The following is an 18,336-nucleotide window of genomic DNA, read 5'->3' on the forward strand; positions in this document are numbered from 1 at the left end:
ATGCTGATAACACAGCTAAGTGCTTCCACAACTGTATGCTACAGATTGGGTGTTGGATGTCTAACAACTGTTTGAAGTTGAACTCAGATAAAACTGAGGTACTGCTTTTTGGTAATAAACCATCATTTTGGTCCTCTAGTTGGTGGCCTCAAGAAATGGGTGCACTCCCCACTACCGTGCTCAAGGTGAAAAATTTGGGAGTTCAGTTTGACGAAAAACTCTCCTTTGTGGGTCATGCCAATGCCATCACCTCGTCTAGTTTTTCATTTTCAAATCTCTTAGGAAGGTCCTCCCTTTTATTCCTCCAGACCTACGTAAAACAGTGATTACCACACTAGTCTTTTCTAAAATAGACTACTGCAACGGGCTCTTCTTGACTGCCCACAAGAAGGGCTTGGACAAACTGCAAATGGTCCAGAATGCGCCAGCCAGGTTGCTTTTAGGGATCCCAAAACAGCAGTCGGTGTCCAAGTTTCTCCCCTTACTCCACTGGCTCCCGGTTAAAAAAAGGGTTATATTCAAATCCCTGTGCATAGCCTTCAAAGCCCTCCATTCTGAGGGTCCAGCTTCTATTAGGCAACTCTTCCATCGTTATATTCCTGCCAGAAACCTAAGATCTGCCTCTCAGGCTAATCTGGTTGTTCCAAGTAGAAAAGAGCTACCTTGGGAGGCAAGAGTTATGCAGTCCCTATTGCCAAACTCTGGAATACGATGCCGCTTACTCTCAAAACCTCGAATAATCTGTTTACCTTTTGTAAAGCGTTTAATACCTGGCTTTTTAATGATTAGCATAGTACGCTCCTCCATTTCTCTGTTGCCTCACTGATGTCTGTGTTTCTCTACCCCTTTCCCCTTGGAAGTCAGCGCCTAGATACCCGTGGGTAGTAGTGCGCTTTAGAAATCCTAATTTCCTTTCATTTTACTTCATTTCCACTCAATTCGACCTACAAGTGACCGATTGTCACTTGTGCTTTTTATCATTGACTGCAATGCTAAAGTTTGCAGTACTGATTTAATTTTGCTTTTAAAATCCATATCATCGGTTATACTTATTCGATTGACTTTGGTTTGGGCTCTAAATTTATATAAAATTTATTTTTATGAATTGGAGTCGGATTTCTTTCAAGTTTTGTCAATTACGTATTGTTCATGTTGGTACTCTGAAATGCCTAACACATGTTCCTCTAGTAAAGCCAGTCTGCTCTTTGCTACTCTACCAGGACCGAGCTAAGGATTTATTATTGTGAATCCAAGGACCATCGTTGGGGTATTCTGAGAGTACTGCATAGTGAACCCTAACCAGCATCACTACATAATTCTCCACCTTCATACACTTGCAATAACAAAATTAAACATAGCAGTGGGTGGCAATGGCAGACTTTCAATAGCACTGTGCATAGGGCCAGACTCGATATTTCTCGCCTTGGTGCCTACTCTAATAATGGGTCCCACTCTGCAACTCTGGGCAATAGCTTGCTTAATCTCCACAACGGCCCCGAAAGCGCTGGGATGCCTGGCTTCACCTTGGGGGTGCACAGTATGGGGCATCTCACAGGGAAAGACAGGAAGGGTTCCACAGCGGTATACAGCGCCAGGATGCCTGAAAGGTGATAGTGCGCTTTACAAGTATATATACATTTACATATGTAGGAAAGCTTTTTTAATTTCTTAATGGACCGAATCGCAATTTTGGGGCGTAAAGAAATGCAAAACAGCTTTTTCATGAGGACAAAGGCCAAAAACCGGTCGAAAGTTGCGATTCCTACAAGGTAGAAATCGCAAATTGAGACGGCGATTTAGGAAACGCAAATAGGGATTACCTATTTGCGATTCCTAAAGCCCATATACAAAGCATTTCTAAAATGTGAATAGGGCATTTTGGAAATGCTACTACCATCGACTCAAAGTCGATGGTAACCATGTGTAAAATTAAGAATTTCATACATCTGGCCCATAGTTCAAGCATAGCTGTCCCATTTAGAACCATTGGCCTGGGTTGGTCACTTGCTCTAGAAGGGGACCTGAGCCACGAGAGAGACAACCAGCCCTGAGAAAAAAAACGCTGAGCAACCAACACTGAAGTCACAGTGGCACCGAAAGCGAAACGGAGCCAACCGCGAGGGCTGGATAGAATGGCGAGGTGCTGCAGGCCTGAGGGAGTGTCGCAAGACCCCCGGAGGTGGTGATAAGAGGTGGTGCTGCCCCGGTTTAGTACTGGCAGCCAATGATGAAGTGAGGACTGCTCCCCGCCCTTCGTACGGGCTGCTGGATATGGCGACTTCAGCAGCGATGGCATAGAGACAAACGGCAGGCTGCGGTGCTGTGCAGTATTACTAGCAAAGAGGCCCATGCCGTCTGGCTCCGGCCCCATGGCTTGCAAGCTCAGCACCTGAGGACTGTTGGGGGAAATGGCCACAACAGAATTGTGGCCAGGATTTGTGGGCACCAAGCTGGGCCTACAAGGTGAATCCTGGTTTTCTCTGTGGTTGATGGCCTGAAGCCCACAGAGACTGGGCAGTGAGAGTGACAAGGGCGACCATCTACACTGGGGGCTCCAGCTACTGAATCAGAGTCAGGACTATGGAGGCTGCTGACCCCTTGCATGGGTGACACCTGAGGTAAGTCAGGGGTTCTCGTGCCTGCCGGTGGTGACTCGCGGGAGGTGACTCTCGGGGAGCGTGGTGGATCCTCGTGTATGGCAGCCTTTGGGCTCTAGATTGGAATTATTGAGATGTTGGGGGACTGTAGCCTCAAAAGAATCCTGGGTGTCCATCTTGGGCATTCAGAGCGAGATGATGTGCACCAAATCTACACCACGAGTCCATGGACTGAGGTCCAGCAGGGTTGAGTTTCTACCCTGGATGCTATCCAGCTGGCGCCAGGCTTCGGCTTGGAAGCACATACAGCAGCAAATTGAACCATGGGACCATACTGAGTATGCTGACAGAGGTGGGTGTTACAGGTAGTGCCTTTAGGTGGTTTCAGTCCTTTCTTCAGGGCAGACAGCAAGCCGTGTCCCTCCCTCCTTACCAATCCGCCTTTTCCACCATCTCGCACGGCGTTCCTCAGGGCTCGGCAATTAGTCCGATTTTATTTAACATCTACATGAAGCCCCTGATTGCGGTCATCAAAGAATATAACATTGAGATCGTTAATTATGCTGATGACACTCAGCTGATTCTCTCTCTGGAGGGAGATCAATCAACTTCTCTGAAAGCATTTCACAACTGCCTGCGAGATACGGCGTGCTGGTTGAAGGCTAATTCCTTGCAATTTAATGCAGGTAAAACGAAGGTGCTATACTGTCCAAAGGTCAGGGTTCAATCTGGCCTACTCAGCAACTTCTGGCCTTCTGACTTCTTTCCATCGGTTCAGCCAGTGAAGGTGGTTCGGAACCTGGGCGTCATGTTTAACAGCAATCTCACCTTGGAAGCGCAGGTTTCGAAAATAGTGGCAGCTTGCCTGGCCATTATTAGATTGCTCAGGAAAATTCTTCCTCTGCTGCCTTCGCCAGCTCCGGCTGAGGTAGTGCGTTGCACCGTGCTCAGTAGGCTGGACTACTGCAATTCTTTGTTGCTGGAGTTCCCAAATTATCTTGTGGACAGACTTCAAAGAATCCAGTCTGCCGCGGCCAAGTTAGCCCTCCCTGGGGTGGCCTAGAAGGTCTTCCTCCTCCAAGGCTCTGGCTCAGCTGCACTGGCTCCCTTTGAGACAGAGAGTCCAGTTTAAGTCTCTCTGCCTGGTGTTCAAAGCCCTCCGTGGGTTGGGACCTGCTCTTTTGCAAAGGAAGTTTGCGTGGCATGTGCGGGCTCGCAACCTTCGTTTCACCTCGGCCAGACTGGTGAGGATACCAAGGTTTAAGAAAGCCACAGCAGGCGGCAGATCATTTGGCGTGGCTGCGGCGAAACTGTGGAATGCTCTCCCGTTCGAGCTCAGACAAACCACTGACCTCTTACCGTTCAGGAGGAGATTAAAAACCTGGCTATTCCCGAGGTCCTAGATTGTTATCAGTCTTGATCCCCCCCCTCTGCCATGAGTCTGCCAGCGCCAGGATGCCTGCTATGTGATAGTGCGCTTTAGAAGTCAAATAAATAAATAAACAGCCGGGCCTGAACCAGATTCGGAGCCTGAAGGTCCTCTCCTGGAACATGAATAACATTGGCAATAAGCTCAAAAGAGGAGTGGTGAGGAAATATCTGCTTCGACATGACCCCGATATCATCCTACTAAAGAAAACCCACTTATTGGGTAACGAGTAGAGATTCCAGAGCCTAAGCCGGTACACATTGTTAGTGCATTCTGGTTTTTCGGCGGGCTCCCCAGGTCCCTCCTGTAAGAGGGTACCAAGAAGTGGGTCAATGAGAATGGGTGCCAGGCAGCGGCATTGGCGAGATGCTTTGGGGAAGGTTTGGTGTTGGGATCTTGGTATTTTCCACCAGGCCTACAGACTGAGGGTTTGGAGATCCTGGGGTCTTGGATGCGGAGTGCCCCAGATGCGCTAATGATTGCTGACCTTACAGGGGGAATAGGCCTACGGCGAATGTGTGGCTGGCCACTTTCCTGGAAGCATTGGGGCTACTGGATCTCTGGCGGGAGATGCACCCGTGGCCAACTCCATGCGGTCACTGTTTCAGTAAGGTAGGTTTTGGTTTGAATTTCCTGTCCTGGATTGGGCTACTACATAGAGAGCCTGTGGATAGAGAATGAGTTAATGGAGCACTCACAAGAGAGTTCGGGCTGTGCAAAGGGGCTAGGTAGGGGTGTTCACTGTCCCCTCTATTTTCTGAAATGGCACTTGAGCCCCTGAAAGCTTGGATCGGAAAGGATGTGTTGCTCGGTGGCCTCCACTGAGACTCGGGGTAGAAGGAATTCATCTCACTATACGCCGATGGCATATTTTTGTATCTGGCAGACCCCCAATATGCCATACGGAGAATCTTGCACATGTTGGAATTATTTGAATCTTATGCCGGGATCGTTATTGACTGTCACAAATAGGTAACGCATCAGCTGGAGGAGGTTGGTCTGGATTATCATCAGGACTAACCCTTTAGGTGGGAGAATCAGGGCTTCCAATACCTGGGAATCTACATAACACCGGACTGGGACCAATTCCTCCAGAGTCATTTGCTGAAGGTCCTGGAGGCCTACCGGAGAGGTGTGGAGAGATGGAGGAGTTCACTGTCTCTACTTGTTGAACAGCCCTCTATAAAATGATCTACCTGCCCAATTGCTGTATGCTCTACAGAATACCCCCTTCGCGGTACCGGACAAATTCTTTCAGATGGTAGATGATACTACGAGAGTGTTATTGTGGGACGGAGGGATACCCAGAATGGCCTTGTCACTTTTGACTAGGCACTCGACAGATGGGGGAATTTCTCTTCTAAATCTCCACCTTTACTACTGGGCAACTCAACTGTTGATGATAAATGACTGGGTATTTTCAGTACAGCATAACCCCTCCCTGCTGTCAGACAGGAGGGCAAAGGAACCAGAGTTTTATTTTCAGGGACTGTGCATGAGTTAGAGGTTGCCTGCCCTATCCGATAGTGGTGGTGGTGAAGACATGGAAAAGGCTAACTCGGGCTGTGGTTTGTCAGGGTAGACCGACACTCAAGGCTCCACCTCTTAAGCTTATTTCGCCGGGGGGGCGGATGTAGGAATTTGGACCTGCTTGGAATTTCTAAACTTGGGGATGTCTGGAAAAACTATGAGCTGCTCTAATTTGCCAAACTGCAGGCGAAGTATGAATTGACTGGAAGTCAATTCCTGAGAAATTAGCAACAGAGGCACATATCGGGGAAGTGAGAGGCCCTCAGGGAGGGAGTGGAAGAGGAGTCCCTGTTAGAGTATTGAGTGCTCTACTGACAAGCCATGCGGTATCCCAAACTATTCTACGCCACTTCACAATAGTCTCCCACCACTTGACACACTACGGGAGAAATAGGCGGGAGATTTGGGTAGGCTTGAGGACAATGACTCAGGGATGGCATGTAGATATCCAGGGGAAGTGGTGATCAGGGCAGGGTTTCGATTAATCCAACTGAAGCTCTTTCACAGAGTGTACTACATGTGGAGTCAGGTTTTTCCGGATGGGGAGGGCCGCCAATGATCAATACCTGTGGGGATCCCGAATACGTGGCACCCTGATACATATGATACGGTGGGGCCAGAGATCAGAGCATACTGGGAAAGAATACGCAGTAGAATATTGGACCGGTTCGATTGTGAAGTGCAGCTTATCCCTCAATTAATCTCCCTGGGTTTGGGGGGGCAAACCCTAGGTCGTTATTCCTGGCTCTTTACCAACATGGCCCTGATGGTGGTGGTGTGGAGAGATCTCATCACTATAAGTATAAGTGATGCATGTGGGGCAATTTTTCACTGCAATTTTGACCTTGCTTTGACCGAGTGTCCTTGATGGCAACCTCTTTTTCATTATGTTTACAGGTTTCAGGAAACCCTCTCAGGTAGAGTGTGACACTAGTCAACCTACCCAGTGGCAATTCTTAGCTAACGCTTTGGTAAGATAGGAGCCATATTTCTTTTTTTTCCGTCCTGATGAATGCCACGGACCCTTTGGGCCATAAGGGCAGAAACATGTCGACAACTTTAATCACCACGGTGATGGGGTAATAATTCCCCTTTTCACTGTCCTTCAATTTTAATATCATATAATTGCCTATTAGAATAAGAGCATTTTGACAATTATACAGATTTTTTGATTATCACTCACTATTACGGGCCCCCACTTAGTTTTAGAAGTGCCTCCCTGTCTCCATGTGTAGGCCCGCTCTCTATCAAACCAAGTTTTTAGAGAGAGAGGACTACCAATGATGAAACATGACACCTGGTGGTGTGTGAGGACAGTCCTTCACTTTTTGTGAGATGTCAGCCACTTCACTATCTTCTAAGTCTTGGTCATGTTCACTCAGGGCAGCTTCTTTTATGTATTCGTACCTTTGTTATACTCAAGGTAACCAACAAGTGGGCAAAGCCTAAGGCCGTCTCTCAGCAGTACTTCTGAAAGCTCCTTTTCTTTTGATCACAAAGTCCCGTACAGCTGTGCTGTCAACCCAGACTTAAAAACTCTTCTTCAACCTTTCATTAATACCTTTGTTTATCCTTTGCTACAGACCTAACGCTTGCTTGCATGTCCCTGATGCCACAATCTCTAACAACCTCAAATGCCAGCTCTGTAAATGTACCTGAAACAGCTTCCCCTAAATGATCAATAAATAGTTAAGGGGGTAGAAATATGCATCTTGCACTTTTTTCATTTATATGGATACCAATATAGCTTGACACAATACCTCCCTCAGCCTTCATGCCTCTGTGTATTGTCTTAGGGACTGCTATCACAATGAGTGGGTGAGTGAGCATTGGTCAATGCAAGTGAATACTTGCAACTGGATTCCAATTACCATGTGTGATTTGTCTTGTATAAAAATGCATTGGTTCCAAATTAATAGTTAATGAGCTGCCACCTCAACAGTAGAAGGGATGCCATAGGGGAAAAGGGCTGGACTAAACTGCAAAGTAGAAGTTTTTATTCACATCAATTGCAATCAGTACTCCATCGGTGAGCACCACCTATTCCGATCTTTACCTTTTAGGACATACACATGGTTCAGAAGCAATCATTTATACATGGTGTGAGTTAACAAAAAAGGATGGCAACAGCACATGGTAAATGAATCACAGATTTTGCAAACATGAGCTGAGATGAGTACATCCAATGCGGTCAGGTTCAGCAGTTGTTATGGTTGTACCCGAGAAACATCTGTTCAAAGAGACAGCAGGAAAGGAGCTACATAAGGTGCATCAATCCTAAACAAATACACATCAGGTTGGTATTCTGTAGGGTGGTTCTTTATTATTGGGTTTACCTGTTGCATTTTTCAGAGACGTGAACTGTACACAGCGAAGCCAGTCTCATTATCACAGCAACTCCCTCCAAAGCATTGACAATGTCCCCATCAGGATTATCTTGTTCAAGCAGAACCAGCAATTCTGAAAGCTTCTTGCAAAGAGCACTCCACAGCATACTTTTTATGGTCATGTCAAGGAAGCCAATTCTTGAAAAAATACAACATGATTTAGTCATAATCGTAAATCTTGTGCAGTAGTTCACAAAGGGTTACAAGTGGACAGGGGATTGTTCACAGAACAACCAATTAGAAACATGCAATGCAAATCAAGTAAATGCAACCCCTCTACTAGCCAATACTAAGTCTCTCTTAGCAGAAGAATGTTTGAGAGTACTTAGGGGCTCTCTTCACATTTGTCGATAATACTATTCAAGATCAGGTGCACACACGCCCATAGCCTGTACCCATAGTGCTCTGACATGGAAGACTATCTACTGTTGCCTTCGCTGATTGTAATGTTCTTGATTCCTCTGTATTGTAGATCATATGTTGATGTATGTTTAATAAAAAGATTTATACAAAAAAAAAAAGATCAGGTGCACACATCTAAAACAAAATGTTTTGGTTAAAGATTGATCCAACTGCTTGAGCATTATTAGATTTTGCTGGATGAAGGACAACCATGTGCGGAAATCCAATCATGTCACTTTTTGAGTAGGAATACAGAAACATTTTCCATACACCTCACTTGACATGGAAGACCTTCTGGCTAGTTCACAGCCTAAGTTACAAGCACTTACACATGGCACTGTTTTCATTATAAAAGTGGAAACCTTCGTAATCCGTGAATTTCAGTAGGTGTTCAGAAGGGAGCAGAAATGGATCAGTACCATACCATGGACTCCATTTCTGAGATCAATTACCCTTCCTCCTTAACCCCAGCACAGACAGATCTTTAGTCAATTTAATTATTTGGAGCCTCGCCTGTGCCACTCCCTACCCCTCATAAATGCCGCTCTCAGTCCTTCTGCAGAAAGGCCAGTCTCTTCACTAGCAGCAGGCGACTCAGAGTATGGAAAGGTTGCACATCTTTTAGGCCAACTCTATTTCAGATCAGTGAATCTGCTGGTGGGAAATGATACCGGACGAAATGGAAGTGAAAGTGCCAGTTCTCCTGTCCTGGCTGATCAGAGGAGTGTGTTGAACCCTCTCAACTGCTAATCTTAGCTGTGAAGAAAGAGCAAAGGGCTGGACCCATATGCAAGCCAGTTCTGGGCCCAACTAATAAGTAGTGGAGATAATGAGGTTCAGAGGCTGGCCAGATGTCAGACATTTTATGCAGATAAGTGACTGAAGGGCTAGATCAACCAGAGGACGAAGTTATAGACTTCAGCAACGGTCACACTATTACTACAACAGTGCTTACATCTTTAACATAGAGGCACACTTCAATTTTAAAACAGACTCAAAACAAAGGAGTTTAAGCAAGAAGATAATTATTTTTAAAACAGGCTTTGCCATCCAATGAAGAAATGCAGAATTTGAACTATGATTCCAAGATCAAAAGACAAAAGGTCTTTGAGGGCTGTGCACGAAGTCCTTGACAAAGTCCTTTAGCCATTCAGAGGCTTTTCTAATTGCCACGGAGAGAGTGACATAGTCCCCAAACCACTACAGCCACAGAAGCACAATGAATCAAAGTGAAAATGGATCAGCAGCTCCTATACACAGAGGTTCAACAAAGCCCTACAGGAATTATCAGACTAACAGTGTTATTCAACCACATAGGCTGAGTCCAAGATGTTAAATATATCCGATGGGAAGTTAATGTACAAGTCCAGGACATGAAGTCCCGAAAACTACGTAGGCTATGTCGAGAACTAATGCAATTTTGGAAAGGAAAGGAACGTGGTCTTAAAATTATGATTGTATTTAGAACTCCTATGAGGAGCAGCCAACGGTATCAGCAGAAGGTTTTGCGATGGTCACACAGAAGTAAGCCTCTGACAGAGAGCATACTACAACCAGCTGCTCAGAAAATTAAGTCTATTTAGTAGATTGATACTATTCTGCTCTTTGGTATCCAAGTTCTGAAGCACTGCAGAAGAGAAGAGACCCGAAGGACAACAGGGGGAGTTGATGGCTACCTGCCAAATTACAGACGTCTTGAGAGACGAGACCACAGGATGACACAACCTTCATGGAGAGACACAAGAGAAAAAAACAAACCGATTGTTGCTGAAAAAGGTTTCATACATTGCTCGTTTGTTACTAAATCCATTCCCATCTGGTGGGATCTGGATGGAAAGAATAAAACAGTGGATTGCCACAAATTGGCAGTTTTTGATGACAAAACCAGTTGCAAATTGTATCCTTTCCGAAACAATGCATTTTAACGCAACTGTAACACATATCTTTATGCTCCACGAATAAAATGTGTTAATGTTTCTATTAAAATAAAACTTGAATAAAAAATTTGGAATAGTTTGCTAAATTCCAATTTCTTTTCCTCATCTTATGACTAAATGAAGACATGAGCAAATTACAAGAAATGTGCCACCTGCTTCAACGGTGTTATGTTTGTCGTGACTTAACTCTAGGTGTCTTGGAAAAAAACAAAAATCAGACTGTCACAATTTTTGTGACAAACTTTTTCTTGATGGCATTAAGAAAAAAAAACGTTTCTGCCCACTCTGTGTTGTAAATAGTGTTAACAAAGCAAAAAAGCCCAAATGTGTTATTTTTTCATTTTTGTCGTAAGGTCGAGCTTCCTCACCGATATTGTGTAGTCCTAATGCTACCTTGCCACATTCCAAATCTGTGATTAGGATTTCCCTCTGCCCTAACAACAATCTTTTACTTTGTTCTCTTATGACCCAAAAGCATACTCCTGTCTACTCGCTATATAAGAAAGGAGGGCACAGAGCAGACTTCCTGAATTTGCTTAAGCACCAGTCATGAACAATGCCACAACCATCCCGCCCTGACACGGATTGCGATGGTAGAAAGCATGGAATAAGATGAGGAATTATTTACACAATGACGGTTTATGGCGAGTCATATAGCCATTACTGCTGACCTTTATCTCCCCACTGATCATCTCTGAAGAGTGCTTTACATAGGATAATGAATTGGTTACAAGATAAATATTACTTTAATGGGTGTTCATATGGTAAAGTATAAAGTAAGCAATGCATTAATGTTCAATAGTTTGGTGTGGGTTGACCACTGTAAAATATTTACAGTAGTGCATTTAGTGTTGGTTTATTCAGCTCAGACGTTTCATGTGGTCCATTAAATGGGAAGTGGTGTTGGAACAGTAGGGCCTTTAACGCCTTCTTGAAGGTTTCGTAGGCGAACAAAATTCTAATTGCAAGCAATAATGATTTCTAGATCTTGGGTACTTCCTGAGAATGAATGGTTCATAGATTTGTCTTTCTTGAATGATAAGGTTTCTAACAAGCGTCTGAACTACTGAGAGTGCGCTGGCCACCGGGTATATTCAGCCTGCTAGCCTGATCACTTGCCTATGTGGAAAAGTATGGAGGTGCTGAACTGGCTCCTTGCTTCGATTAGCAGCCACTTTAGTGTAATCATAAGTAGGATTATTTGATCACATTTCCTTGCCCCACAAATGAGCCTGGTCACTGCAAGAAGTGTTACTTTGATTGGGGCCAAGTGGGTTTAGGTATACCACATAGAAAGGAGTTGCCATAGAATGTTTATGGCCAAATAACCCTAAATATCAGTGTCAACTTCTTTCCCTACAAGATTCAACTATATCCTAAAATCGGTAGTTGCCTGGTAAATCGCTATTACCATTTAAGTTTTTTTCTTTTTGGCCGAGCCACATAGGCATCATACCAGTGGTTGCATCATCACAAAAATCAGAAAATGTAAAGCATTCTCACACTACTAGGGTGATTCAAAGTGTGTTAATTAATAGCAAATGCACTATATAGACTAATCTACGTGTTAGTGAGACGAGAGAGACGTCTCTTACTCTGCTGGCGGGAGCTTCCTCCGGGGTGACTTTAATGAAAGGCTCAATCGAGATCTTTTCTCTGGAATCTCATCACTGCTACTGCTGCTGCCTCCTGCATCTGTCTCCCACACCTGCCCCTGATGCATCCTCCACTGGAGTTGGTCAATCACTTCCAAGCCTTCATTTTTCAATGCTGCATAGAGTGACCTCACCAAATACTGTGAAAAAAAACAGGAGAGAAAAGAATGTATGCTCTAGAACAACAATGCAACGATAATTCACACTTTCTTTTGCATAGGCTGTTGATAGATTCCCCATGGTTTCTTCTTGCCACCAAAAGCACGATAAAATAGAATTGATGTGGCATTTTACATTGTTGTCTCCATCAAAAAGTAGTGCAAGTTACTCACAACAATGCTTCTACTGGTAGTCTTTCAACCCCCCCACCCCCCTACAGTTTATAACTTTGCATGTTAAACTCCATAGCAGGCATCTAGAGTAGGTTAGGGGCACTAGATGTGTTCAAATCTCAGTTCAAAGGTTTGGAAGGCCAGATTCTGCCTTGGATTCCCCCATATCGATGGTTGCATAAGGTCAAAGAAGGGTTTTAATCAGAATATTAGTGAAGCAACGCAATTTTGTTTCAGTTGGAGCCTGTAAATGATGCTGCTGCTCAGTGCCTGTTAATGACAATGATCACATGCACAGATCATGGGGGCTCCAAACAAATATTGTCTGTTTGTGCAGTACGGAGGAAGAGTCCTAAACAAGTTAAACAAGGAAGTATTAATGTTTCATCTGTGCTAATGTTTTATAAAGGGCAGTTGGGTGTAAAAGGACTTGGCAGTTTCTGACCAAGTATATTGCAGGTGGTGTAAGCCAAGAAAATGGATACGGGTGAATACGGCTGAATCAAACCAGAGCACTGCAGTTTTGGGACAGTGGGGGCAGGATCATTGAAACCAAACCTTCACAACTGCATTAAATCCAAGTTGGGCTTTTGAAGATACTCACAAAGTGGATGTTGTCTGTGAAACACTTAAATTAGGTGTGATTACTAAAGAATGCGATTAGCTAGTAGTTTCACGTACTGTTTAAGATAGAGAGCCTGGAGCAGAAAGGCTATCTACAAGGTTGATTTCTCAAGACATTTGCAGTGAGATGCCCAGGACATTTTATAAGTAACTAGTGGTCAATGGCGTTGCAGCACTGCATTCCAATGATAGTTCAAAGAGATTAAGGAATGCTGTTTGACATATGTCCAGTGGAAGAAGTTCTATTTTCAATGGAAGGAAGCTTACTCCATCCCACAATAAGGGGGACAACACAATTGAAAATGACAGTCAATGTATGCTTGAGGTTTTAGGAAGAAAGGCATACCAACAGGGTGCCTGCAGAAGATATATTGAAAATTAGTCTGTTTTAGCCCTAAGTGAAGCACTGAGGCTGAATTTTAAAAAATGAGGCAAGAACATTTTATAGAAAAGCAAATGGTTTCTCCTTGTATAAATGTGACATTCATTTTAGGTTGAATTTCAAGCTTCGAGGGAATAGTAGACAAGTAGGATTCCTGCCTCCTAATCCTCCTTGACCTCTCCTCTGCATTTGACGCAGTTAATCACACCTCCTTCAACACAGCAACATTCCTGGAAAGCTGGAAGCACGCCGAAATCAACGCCCTCCTCAAGAAGCCCGAGGAGGTCCCCAAAGACCTAAAAAATTTCCGGTCCATCTCCCTGCTCCCATTTCCGGCAAAGGTCATCGAGAAAATCGCCAACATCCAGCTGACCCGCCACCTCGAGGACAACAACATCCTAGACCCATCCCAGTCCGGATTCAGACGAAACCACAGCACAGAGACAGCCCTCATCGCCGCCATAGACGACATAAGGCGCCAACTAGACAATGGCGAAACTTCAGCCCTCATCCTTCTGGACCTATCATCCGCCTTCGACACAGTCTGCCACCGCACACTAAGAACACGCCTCCAAGAAAGAAGCCGGAATTCAGAAGAAAGCCCTGGACTGGACCACGTCCTTTCTCTCTGGCAGAACCCAGCAAGTCTGCCTCCCGCCCTTCTGATTCGAAGCCACCGACATAATCTGCAGTGTACCCCAGGGCTCATCCCTCAGCCCGACCCTGTTCAATGTCTACATGGCCCCCCTCGCACAAGTGGCCCGCCAACACAACCTGAATGTCATCTCCTACGCTGACGACACCCAGATCATCCTCTCCCTCACCAAGGACCCGCACACTGCCAAAACTAACCTCCACAAGGGAATGAAGGCAGTCGCCGAGTGGATGAGGAACAGCCGCCTGAAACTGAACTCGGACAAGATGGAAGCCCTCATCCTCGGCGCCACCCCCTCTACGTGGGACTACTCCTGGTGGCCAACCACACTGGGAGCAGCCCCAACACCCACGGACCACGCACGCAACCTAGGATTCATCCTTGACTCCTCCCTCTCCATGTCAAATCAGGTCAACGCCATCTCCTCCTGCTACAACACCGTCTGCATGCTTAACAGGATCTACAAGTGGATCCCGCCCGAAACCAGAAGAACGGTGACCCAAGCCCTCGTCAGCAGCAGGCAGGATTACAGCAACGCACTCTACGCAGGAATCCCGGCTAAACACCTGCAACGACTACAACGCATCCAAAACGCCTCCGCTCGACTGATCCTCAACGCCCCCGCCGTAGCCACATCACCTCCCACCTAAGAGACCTGCACTGGCTTCCTGTCAATAAGAGGATCAACTTCAAGCTCCTCACCAACGCACACAAGGCTTTCCACAACACCGTACCAGCCTACCTGAACAACAGCCTCTACATCTACACCCCTGCCCGCCAGCTCCGCTCCGCCGGCCTCGCCCTTGCCGCCGTCCCGCACATCCGACGAACAACCTCCAGCGGAAGATCCTTCTCCTTCCTCCTAGCCAAGACCTGGAACACCCTCCCCACCAAGCTGCGGCAAACCCAAGACCTGCTCACCTACAGAAGGATCCTCAAGACCTGGCTCTTCGAGCAGTAGCAGCAACCCCCCCCCCCCCCCCCCCCCCCCTCAGCGCCTTGAGACCCTCACGGGTAAGTAGTGCGCTTTACAAGTTCACTGATTGATTGATTGACAAAAACCTCCTATCCATTCTGAAGAACAGGATGGGTTTCTCGGGTCTGGTGTTACAATGGTTCGGCTCCTTCCTCCACCACAGATCACAAAGAGTCAAGGCAAACCACTCCCTCTCCCAGCCATCTCCAGTTATCATGGGTGTCTCCCAAGAGTCCGCCTTATCTCCTATCCACTTCAAACTTTTCTTGGAACCTCGAGCTAAATCACTGAATTCCACGAACATTCTCTACCATATGTACGCGGACGACACACAACCTTATTTGAAAATCTCATCCCCGGATAACATCATCTCACTCAACTCTACCCTTCAGGCCACACAAAATTGGTTAACTGAGAACCATCTACTACTCAAAACTTCCAAAACTGAATTCCTTCTCATCTCTCTCCCAAACCACATCCCCAAGCTAGACCTTTGGCTGAATAACTTCACAGCCTTCAACTGCACCCCGCTCATCATTGACTCAGCCCGATCTCTCGGAATCACCCTGGACAAGCCCCTGAATATGAAAAATCACATCAGCAATGTGTGTAAGGGAGCTAACCATCTGATGAGGACCCTGAGAAGCATCAAACCATTCCTGCCACAAAAGGATTTAAAACAGGTGGTCCAAGCACTGGTCTTGCAGAGACTAGACGATGGCGGCGCTACGCTCTGTGGCCTTCCCAAATACACCCTGGCTCCACTAAGGGCATCACTGAACACTGCGGCCAGACTGGTCACAGGTACCAAACGAAATGAGCACATATCCCCAGTCCTAAAATCTTTCAAATGGTTACCCTACGAAGCTCGAATACAGTTAAAGATTGCCGTTCTGGCGCACAAAGCCCTGCATTTCAAAACTTCCAGGTACCTAGCACAAAAGCTTGAATTATCCAGTAGTGGCAGAGCCTCAAGAAGCGCTAACACTTTCCTCCTGAAACCAGTCATCCTTAGCAAAAAGAGAACTTGTCACCGAGCCGTCTCTGGCGCGGCCCCAAAGATATAGAACTCTCTTCCACTGGAAGTACGCAGAATCTCCTCAACAACTGCTTTCAAACTGGAAGCCAAAAGATTCCTAATCAACAATCCTATAACCACTGTTCCATTATGTGATGCTGATCTTCTTTACCTCATAATGGGCCCCTTCGTAGCCCGCTAAATATCTGCTTTTTGGGTCACTCTCCTTTGTATCATTTGTCTGTGAATCATGCGATTATTCTTGTTGTGTATTCGTACTTGATGTAGATATTGGGTTTTTGACCTTCCTTCCACCCTTTTGTAAAGCGCTCTGATAAGCTTAGGGTTCTTGTTCGCGCTGTATAAAACTTTATAAATAAAAATAAAAAAGTACTCTTTCCGGGGACGTACTTCTATTGACAGGCCAAACCTAAGTTAGATGTCACCGGTGTAAATGCATGTTCACACAGTGAGTCTTCTCCTCAGATCCCCACCCATCTATTGTAATATCTATAGGGACAGTGGTTAAGATTATACCGTCTATACTTTGCAGATCTGGGTCACCACAATTAACAAAGGTTATTTAAAAAGTTGCGTTGATTCCAACTAGTGTCACCCCCAGACACTCCCTCCCCTCAAGTGGAGAAAGTACTTCCAGTGAGTGAGAAGAAAGGAAAAGATAAGAAATGTGTGAGAGGGCTGGTGGTGCCTCACGGGAGTAACACCATGGGGGTAAGCAGGAAGGTACTCGCCTGCTACCTTATGTTCTCATCATCAGCAACCACCAAGCCCGAACATAAATTGTGAATATGAAAAAGAAAAGACCTCGTAGGTGCTGAGAAAAGGCTGCACACCTATGAGGTCACGACTGACGGTGGCAGTGAACGTGATAACCTATGAGACCGTGACTAAGCACATACTCATCTGAGGGTACAGGTATGCCCGCAAGGTGCCTCAACCTGGAACACTAAAACAACAGATAATTGGTTCAGGGAGGAGTGACAGACCTACACCCTGAAGAAATTGCCGTGAGTTTTCCTTGGGCAATGAAACATGTCGGCTTTTAAATGAGCAGACACACAGCACGGAATAAAAGTCCATTAGCCAGTGTGATCTAGCTTGGATTTAATTGGGACAGGTGGAGCTATGGTCCAGGCCCCTTAGTCCTCATTGTGGGATTGATTCTGCGATGCATTGGATTTTCTACTGATGTACACGCAGTGTTTGACATCCTAGCACCAGGGTTCTTTTTCTTCTCATTTTCACATTCACAGTTTATGTTCGGGCTTGGTGGTTGCTGATGATGAGAACCTAAGGTAGCAGGCGAGTACCTTCCTGCTTACCCCCATGGTGTTACTCCCGTGAGGTACCACCAGCCCTCTCACACATTTTTTATCTTTTCCTTTCTTCTCACTCACTGGAAGTACTTTCTCCACTTGAGGGGAGGGAGTGTCTGGGGGTGACACTAGTTGAATCAACGCAACTTTTTAAATAACCTTTGTTAATTGTGGTGACCAGGATCCGCAAAGTATAAACGGTATAATCTTAACCGCTGCCCCTATAGATATTACAATAGATGGGTGGAGATCTGAGGAGGAGACTCACTGTGTGAACAGGTCTGATGCTGTATATGGGTACAACTTCAACACTGGCCGCACAGTTGGTTGTGCTCCATAAAATCTGAATTCTATACTATGAACTCTGATTTATTTTTCGTTATTGGGAAGCTGTGCTGCACAGAATCAAGAGGTGCTGGGTGGCTGTCCAGTTAGAGCTCTGTGCCAGTAGAACCCATCCTTCATCATCCTGCTGGATCCAGTTTCGAGGATATTCCACGTGGGACCTCCAGACAAAGTCTCACGGAACACCATGACTGATACCAGTTCAATAATTGCTTTTAAGCCTTAATCTGCAGGTTTAATTTTGTGGAATGCTAATCATTTGTTGGGTTTCTCTAGGTGTTGGTTCTACTTTACCAAGTGATGCTATACGCCCCTGAAAAGAAGGTTTTGTCTCGCAGCTTGGAAAAGGAAACACAGAATAGTGCATCATTTATGTGGAAATATACGTAGCCAACTTAAGCTTTAGTGCTTGAACTTGCGGCAGTCCAAGACCAGTCTTTCAGCCACGTCCAGCCATTACAATACTCGTAGTATTATGACCCCAGCAGATATTTCCTGATTTATCAAAAAGTAAGTTAAACAGGTGTTACCACCACAAGCAAGGCTTGTAGATGCCACTGAAAAGCTCACAGTATCACTAATGTACTGAGAGTAAAATCGACTGCCACCTAGAAATGTTACAAGCAATAGCTCAATTTGTCATACCCACAACTGCATATGTTAGGTGCTTAAGTCAACAACAGCAGAACAACAATGTTACAAAAAGAACGGGTTCACTCTGAAGAACTCT

The 18,336-nt window shown here is 45.5% G+C and overlaps 1 protein-coding gene across 2 annotated transcripts in view; it reads right to left on the reverse strand.

The window, feature by feature from the left end:
• ATR (ATR checkpoint kinase) overlaps window positions 1-18,336 on the reverse strand; it is a 566,179-nt gene that overhangs the window by 472,224 nt on the left and 75,619 nt on the right. For both annotated transcript variants that reach the window (XM_086943714.1, XM_086943713.1), the window contains exons 5-6: window positions 11,878-12,077; window positions 7,893-8,081 (exon numbers count right to left, since the gene is read on the reverse strand). In XM_086943714.1, the coding sequence (XP_086799840.1) occupies window positions 7,893-8,081; window positions 11,878-12,077 (389 nt within the window). The remainder of the gene's footprint in view (window positions 1-7,892; window positions 8,082-11,877; window positions 12,078-18,336) is intronic.

Source organism: Lissotriton vulgaris, chromosome 11 (assembly GCF_964263255.1).
Source record: "Lissotriton vulgaris chromosome 11, aLisVul1.2, whole genome shotgun sequence".
NCBI classification, from domain to species: domain Eukaryota; kingdom Metazoa; phylum Chordata; class Amphibia; order Caudata; family Salamandridae; genus Lissotriton; species Lissotriton vulgaris.